Genomic DNA, 7,890 nt, shown 5'->3' with positions numbered 1-7,890 from the left:
TACCCTCGTTTCCAATGGCCTCATCATCACTGCTGTAGCGTGTAACCACCACCTCCACACCCCCATGTACTTCTTCCTCCTCAACCTCTCCCTCCTTGACCTGGGCTCCATCTCCACCACTCTCCCCAAAGCCATGGCCAACACACTCTGGGACACCAGGATCATCACCTACTCAGAATGTGCTGCCCAAGCCTTTCTCTTTGTATTTTTCCTTTCAGCAGAATATTTTCTCCTCACCATCATGGCGTATGACCGCTACGTGGCCATCTGCCAACCCCCGCACTACGGGACCCTGCTGGGCAGCAGACCTTGTGTCCACATGGCAGTAGCTTTCTATGGCAGTGATGTTCTCTACGCTTTACTGCACATGGCCAATACACTTTCACTGGCACTCTGCCACGGCAATGCCCTGGACCAGTTCTTCTGTGAAATCCCACAGATCCTCAAGCTCTCCTGCTCACGGGCCTACTTCAGGGAACTTGGGCTTCTTGTGGTTAGTTTCTTAGTAGCATTTGGCTGTTTTGTTTTCATTGTGCTGTCCTACGTGCAGATCTTCAGGGCTGTGCTGAGGATCCCCTCTGAGCAGGGACGGCACAAAGCCTTTTCCACGTGCCTCCCTCACCTGGCCGTGGTCTCCCTCTTACTCAGCACTGCCACCTTTGCCTACCGGAAGCCCATCTCAGTCTCCTTCCCATCCCTCAATCCAGTAATGTCAGTCCTGTACTCGGTGGTGCCTCCAGCAGTGAACCCCCTCATCTACAGCATGAGGAACCAGGAGCTGAAGAATGCAGTAAAGAAGCTGATGCAGTCAGATGTCTCTCAGCAGCCATAAGCTACCCATGGCTCTTCACAAATAATTTCCAAGTTACCTCTGGAAACTCCTGTGCATTTATTTTTCTATCTGTGACAAGCCTCTTTGTCCCCGTATGGCAGCATCCACTGCCATTACTCAAAGACATGAACCCAGCCTGTTTGACCCAGAGCTCTTTGCACATGTGCCTGCGAGGACTGTAAAGTTGGCCTGCGCTGATGATGATGAAAAGGCTGCGGATGCTGTCTACCTGGACCTTAAAAAAGCCTTTGACACCGTCTCCCACAGCATTCTCCTGCAGAACCTGGCTGCTCATGGCTTCGATGGGTGTTCTCCACACTGGGTTAGAGCTGGCTGGACAGCCAAGCCCCAGGAGTGGTAGTAAATGGAGTGACATCCAGGTGACAGCCCATAAGGAGTGGTGTTCCCCAGGGCTCAGTGCTGGGGCCAGTCCTGCTCCAGAACTTTAATCAATGATCCGGCCAGGGGGATTGAGTGCACCCTCAGTGAGTTTGCATACAACATTAAGATGGGTGGGAGTGCTGATGTCCTTGAGGGCAGGAAGGCTCTGCAGAGGGATCTGCACATGTTGGATCATTTGTGTGTGTGCAATTGTATGAAGTTCAACCAGGAGAAGTGCCAGTTCTGCACTTGGGTCACAACAACCCCACACAACGCTACAGGCTCGGGGGAGAGTTTCTGGAATGCTGCCTGGTGGGAAAGTGCCCTGAGGGTGCAGGCTGACAGATGGTTGAGCATGAGCCATCTATGTGCCCAGGTGGCCAAGAAGGCCAATATCATCCTGGCTGGTATGAGAGACAGTGTGGCCAGTAGGACCAGGGCAGTGATCAACCCCCTGTACTCAACACTGCTGAAGCCACACGTTGAACATTGTTTTTCCATTTTGGGCTACTCACTTCAAGAGAAACTTTCAGGTGCTGGAGTAGGTCCAGGGAAGGGCAACAAAGGTGGTGAAGGGTCTGGAGCCCTGGTCTGTTGAGGAGCAGCTGAGGGGACTTGTGTGGTTTAGTATGGAGAAGAGGAGGCTCAGGGGGATCTTACTGCTCTCTATAAGTAGTTGAAAGTCAGTTGTAGATGGGTGGGGGTAGGTCTCTTCTCTCACATAACAAATGACAGGACAAGAGGCAACAGCCTCAAGTTACACCAGGAGAGGTTTAGATTGGATATGAGGCAAAACATCTTCACTGCAAGGGTGGTCAAGCATTGGAACAGGCTGCCCAGGGAGCTGGTGGAATCACCAGTCCTGGAGATGTTTCAGAAATACACAGGCGCACTGCTTTGGGACATGATTTAGTGATGGAATTGGCTGTCCTGAGATTACTTTTGGATTTGATGATCTTTAAGGTCTTTTCCAACCTAAACAATTCTCTGTTTCTATGCTTCTATGATATCGCAAGCCTACCTAGACAAGCTGCTGAGAAAGCTGGTCTAGCTCACCCTGCCTCAGTTGGAGGAGTGGACTCAATGATCTCCAGAGGTCTGTCCAACCTGAAAAAACGCCATAGAGGTAGAAGATCATACATAAATTGTGTCAACGCAACCCAAGGAGTTCATGTAGAGATTGTTTCTCCTCTCAAATGGCTTGTGCGAAATACATTTGATAAATCTGAAAGAAAAAAGACTGCTTTTCTGTTGTCAGGTCATGGGGCACAAGGAGGGTGTTGAAGGGGTATGGTATTAGCAGAGCAATCGGGTCTCAGGAACTACTAATGCAGGAGTACAGAAGTCGACACTGCCTCCTTGTCAGGTACAAATATAAGGAGGATGAGATAAATTAAGGATGTGGTATATCTGTAATAATAATGGTGGTGAAGTTCTGTTATAAAATTAATATTTCTTTGAAATATCCCTTTTGAAAGCTCCATGAATTGACAGAAGTTACTTGTGAGGAAGGACAAGCATTGTTGCGATGTCTTGGAAGGAGTCCATAAGTGCAACTCGGGGAACCAGAGGCTGCACAAACCCCCACTGGGGAGGGGTGTGCCACCACTTAGAGTCCTCCTGGGTGACATTCCTGGCACCTGAGAGGGTAACTGTCCAGGTGGATTTCCCAAGGGTAAATCACACCTTGCCAACCTGACAGCCTGCAGTTGTGTGTGAGGAGCTCCACAGTGGATGTCATTTCCCTCAGCTTCAGCAAAACTCCGCCCATGGTCTCCCTCAGTGTTCTGCCCACGTGAGGCCATGACACTCTGGGTGCGTATGGAAAGAGATGGGTAAAACACCAGTGGGATGGTCAGGCTGAGAGAGCAGTGGTGAGGGGCTCACACCCCACCTGGAGGCCACTGGGACATACTGGGGCATTGCGGGCAGCACAGGGGACTGATCTGTGCCCTGTGAGGTTTAGGAGCTGTACACATGGCCCAGTGGAGGCCACTGGCACCAGGTCTGGTGATGGCCCTGAACTCGGAGGCCCATTCCTGTGCCCTAGGGATGCCATCCAGGGAAAACCTGGCAGGTGGGGTGGCTGCCCTGTCAGGAGCTGCACAGATGCAGGAAGGACCAAGGGCAGAGTCTGCACCTCCCTCGGATGGACTAACACCCTGCAGCTGCAGGGCCTGGGACCTGCCTGGCTGGGCAGTGTCTGTGCAGAAAAGGCCCTGGTGGTGCTGGGGGACAGAAGGCAAAACACAATCCCCCCCTGTGACCTGGTAGCAGAGGCAGCCAGCAGTGTCCTGGAGTGTATGAAGAGGTGCCTTGCCAAGAGAGTGAGGGAAGTGATGATGTCCCCATGCTCATCGCCCATTACACCATGTGTAGACTGCTGTGTTCATTTTTGGGCCTTGACTGGGGAGGGACTGAGGCAAGAAGTGTCTCAGTGCCTCGAGACAGGACCCATAACAGCAAGGAAGATGTGTATGACTGGGAGTGAGTTCAGTGAAGAGTCACTGAGATGCTCAGGGGCTGGAACACTTTCCTGGGAGGGGAAACTGAGGGCAAGGCCCTTGTTCTGCCTGCACAAGGGAAGGCCTTGGGAGCCTCCTAGTGACCTGCCAGTCCCAACGGGGAGGTGGTCAGGAGGATGAAGCCAGTCTTGGAGCTGTGGTGCCTGGCAGGAATGTGATAGGCAATCCTCAGGTGTGGAAATAAGAATGTTCTTGGCAGGAGATAATGCAATGACCAACCTCCACATCATGGGGTGCTTGAAGCTGTAAACAGAATGGGAACAAATCCTCTGCTTGGGAACTCTCAACTTCTTTGCTAAAAGTGGGGGTCGTGGAAGAATGTCAGTGCTTTCCAGTTCTATGGAAGATTTTAGGCTTTTGGGAAAGAGCTGAAGGTAAGAGTTTTTTCTCCCCCCTTTCAGTCCGTGACACCCTGAAGCCTGACCTGCTCTTCCTTCCCCTCTTCCCATCAACTGATGTAGGGATGAGAAGAAAGGAAGTAGAAAGGCCCTAAGACTTTGAGGGCCATAAAGTCCTTTCATTGGCCACCCCATCAAGAATCAAACTGGGATGTGAGCCTGAATATTTTCGATTTGACAAGGTCCATGGACAGGCAAGACTTTGTCTATGGTTGTGCCTAGAGACCCACACACATACAGCGTAGATGATGCTGGACCTGAAACTCCTGCCTGGCTTTAGTGAACTCCTGGAGCCATGGACAAAGCTTTGGGTGGAGGCCCCACTTAATCTGATCAGGGCCAGGAAGGCACAGGGATACCCTCAGGGTCCTGCCCCCATGGGATATCACCTGCCAGGGCCCTCAACAGGCCAGGTTCTCATTCCCTCCTGTCTCAGGTCTGTGCTCTACTGATCTCTTTCCGCACATGACTGGGGATCAGGGTCACCACAACTTCACACTCACTACAACCAAGGCTGGCACTGGTCTTCACATCCCTGAGCAGCTCTTCCTCTTTGGGGTGTCCCAGTTCCAGGCAGGCATCAGACTGGATGGGCTGTTGGGCATGGGGAACTTGCCCACAAGGCCCTGGACTCTTGGCATCCTTGCTTACCTGTGCAGTGAATACCAAGGAGACTGCTTCCTCCAGAAAAGCCAGGCTCTGTGACCCACAGATTGCCTCGGAGCATGTGAAGAAGACATTGTCCATTCCTCAGCCTGACCGTATGACCTGTAACTCTGTCCTGGCTCTGGCTGGCATGGAGTGCATGTTCTTCACAGCAGCCCTTCTGGCGCTGTGCTTTGTGTCTCTTCCTAAGACAGCGCTGACCACACACCAGTGTTTTGGCTACTGCTGCAGAGTAGTTGCCATGGCTTTCTCTTTTTCGCACTCTGCCTCTGCTCAAGAGACTGGGGGGACGCAAGAAGCTGGGACAACTGACCCCAAATGTCCAAAGGGCTATTGCATATCACGGGACATTGTGCTCATAATAACAGCACAAGGAAAGCAGGATGAAAAGAGGACTTTCATGGTAATGGTGTTTATCTTCCCATGTCACTGATAGATGGTGCAGAAGCCCTGCTCTTCTGAAATGACTGAAACCCTGCCTGCCCATGGCATGGAGTGAGTGAATTACTCATGTTGCTTTGCTTGCACACACAGCTTTTGCTTCTCCTGTTGAACTTTTTTCTGACCTGTGAATTTTCTTTGGAGCCTCTCCGCCATCATGCTGAGCATGTAAGGGGTCACTGAGCAACTGATTCTGGGTGATTAGGTGCTGGCCAGGGTCAAACCACAACTAATTCCTACCACTGTGTCATTCTTTCTGGTCTCTCCTTTGATCCACACACAAGCTCTCACTCAACCTCTTTGCCTGTCCAATACCAGAGCCCCATGTATCTGAGCTGCCCTGACATCACACAGAGCATCCCCCACTCCTCATCTTTCCCGTAGGTCGCCCCTACAGACCTTGTGTCTCCATCCACCACCAAAGCCGTGGGAGCTGTCCTGCCCCTACTCTAGGACTTATGGCACTGATGTCACAGCTCTGTGGTGGCACAGGGGGCTCCTGCTTCCCGCGCGCCCAGGCGGTGGGCTCTGGGGCCCATGTGGGCTGCAGCACCTCAGGTGTGGCACCAGGGACAAGGGCAGGCTTGTCACACAGAAACCGGGTACCCAGGGATGGGAGCCCTTGTGTGGGAAGGGTTTGCTTCCCAGCAGAGGATGCTGGAGGGGATGGCAGGGGGCAGCAGAAGGAGGAAGGAGGTTCCCAGCATGAGAGCAAAGGCTGCAGTGGCCAAGGCCAGAGGGCAACAGGCCTGGGCTGTGCAGCCCTGGCAGGAGAGGGCTTTGCTCTCCCAGGTGTCTTAGTAGCACCGTGCTGCCTGTGCCAGAGGTGAAGCTCATCTCCAAGAATGACTAGCTTCTGCTGCTGCTGGTGCTGGTTCTGAGCAAGTTCCTTGGGGAGGCCAGGCTGTGATCCAGCCCTCCTGTGGCTATCCTGCTGGTGGCAGGGCAGCCAGAGAGCAGCTCTGCAGAGAAGGACCTTTGGGTGCCAGAGGACAAGCAGATGAGAATGAATGATTGATGCACCTTCATGGCAAACGCCAACAGCTGTGGTGGCTGCATTAGGAAAAGCATTGCTGGCTGATGGATGGAGGTGACCCTTCCCTCATCTTAGCATTGCTGAGGCCACATCTGCAGTGCTGTGTCCAGGATGGGCTTCCCAGGGCAAGAATGTTGTTGACCTACTAAAGCAAGAGTTGCAACGGGCCATCAAATTGTTTGAAGAGACTGGAGCATCTTTCCCAGGAAGAAAGGGAGACAGATCTGTGCCTTTTCAGTCTGGAGAACAAAAGCCTTGTGAGATTCTTACAAATGTATATAAAATTTCACAAGATCCTAAGAAAACACTTTTTGACTTTGCAGGTGATCAATCACTGGATCTACTTGCCAGGAGCGTTTGTGGAATGTCCATCCATGGAGATATTCCAAAACCACCTAGACAAGGCCACGATTAACTTGCTCAAGCTGACCTGTCTCAGCTGCGTCTTGAAATAGAAGATGTCCAGAGACTCTTCCAATCTTCTCTCGTCTCTCATTCTCTGAGTATCAAGAGAAGTTAGACACAAAGAAATGAACAACACATTGCCTTTGACTACAAAGATGGTCGGGTCTATGGAGAGGACCTATGCTGGAGAAGGGGAGACGTGTGAGGAGGAAGGAGCAGCAGAGACGTTCTGTACCATCAACCCCCTCTTCACTATCCCCCTAGTGCCTCCATGGCTGTGGGTGTGTAGATGAATTGGGAGCAATGGAGTAATTTGGTCCTGGGAGAAACTGTGAGGGGAATGGTCATTCATGTGTTGGTCGTTATTCCTCACAATCCAAACTGGTTTTAATTGTCACAAAATGACATTGGTCTATAGGAAGACAACACATCTTTGGCCTTAACGGGGATCGGTTACTATCCCCCTGTCTTTATCCTTACCCAGGAGCATTGCTGGTTGATTTTCTCTATTTATCTAGTTGAGTCAAGCAAGAGGATGAGCAGCTGAGGGGCTGGCTGCCCCATGGCCAAGGTTAACCCACCAGCAGACCACATCACAAATGCTGCCCCCAGAACGCAGCTCCCCAGCACCAGAAAGACCCTGACAGATTGGAACAAATCCTGCAGAAGCCAGAAGGATGGTTGAGGCCTGGATCATATTTTGAACAAGGAGAAGCTGAGAGAGATTTTGGGGGTTTTGTGACATTATTTGAGTGATAGACTTGAGCATTGGACCCAGGCCAGTTGGCGGGATCTCAGTCAATGCCCTGTCTCAGTATTTGTCAGAACAAGTCCATGAGGACATGATGTGGCTGGAGGTGTCCTTCGGTGGGCTTGGGTAAGACACCAACTGTGGCAAGAGCTGTAGGACTTGGTGTAACAAGTGGCAGTGGGAAACTGGTTGTCATCTTATTTAAAACTGGTGATGGATTTATGTGTCACTGAGTCATAGAGGAAGACAGAGGTGACCACGTAGGAAAGATCCCTCACTGGGTCTTGGGTGTATGACCAGACATGGAAATGAGCAGTTTTGGGAATTCGTGGGGAAAATTTCCCTGCAGCAGCTCCTGCTAAGTGTCCAGGGAACATGGCACAGTGCAGGCACCTCAGTCCCGCTCCTTTGGTGCCATGGTTTGTTCACCATGACCCCTGAGTCTGCAGAAGGAC

At 51.6% G+C, this 7,890-nt stretch overlaps 1 protein-coding gene across 1 annotated transcript; it reads left to right on the top strand.

Annotated features, from left to right (window-relative positions):
- Positions 1-241: 241 nt before the first annotated feature.
- Positions 242-6,734, top strand: LOC130143321 (olfactory receptor 14J1-like). The gene is made up of 2 exons (XM_056326022.1): positions 242-742; positions 6,603-6,734. The coding sequence occupies exons 1-2, from the start codon at positions 242-244 to the stop codon at positions 6,732-6,734; spliced, it is 633 nt and encodes a 210-aa protein (XP_056181997.1).
- The last annotated feature ends 1,156 nt before the right edge of the window (positions 6,735-7,890 follow it).

Source organism: Falco biarmicus, unplaced genomic scaffold (assembly GCF_023638135.1).
Source record: "Falco biarmicus isolate bFalBia1 unplaced genomic scaffold, bFalBia1.pri scaffold_111, whole genome shotgun sequence".
NCBI classification, from domain to species: Eukaryota; Metazoa; Chordata; class Aves; order Falconiformes; family Falconidae; genus Falco; species Falco biarmicus.
This window is presented reverse-complemented; position numbering and strand designations above follow the sequence as displayed.

Excerpts from the sequence above, each read along its gene's own strand:
- LOC130143321 (XM_056326022.1), top strand. The coding sequence starts at position 242 with ATGGCGTATGACCGCTACGTGGCCATCTGCCAACCCCCGCACTACGGG. Across the intron at positions 743-6,602 it reads ACTCGGTGGTGCCTCCAGCA|GTGATCAATCACTGGATCTA; the intron begins GTGAACCCCCTC and ends TTGACTTTGCAG.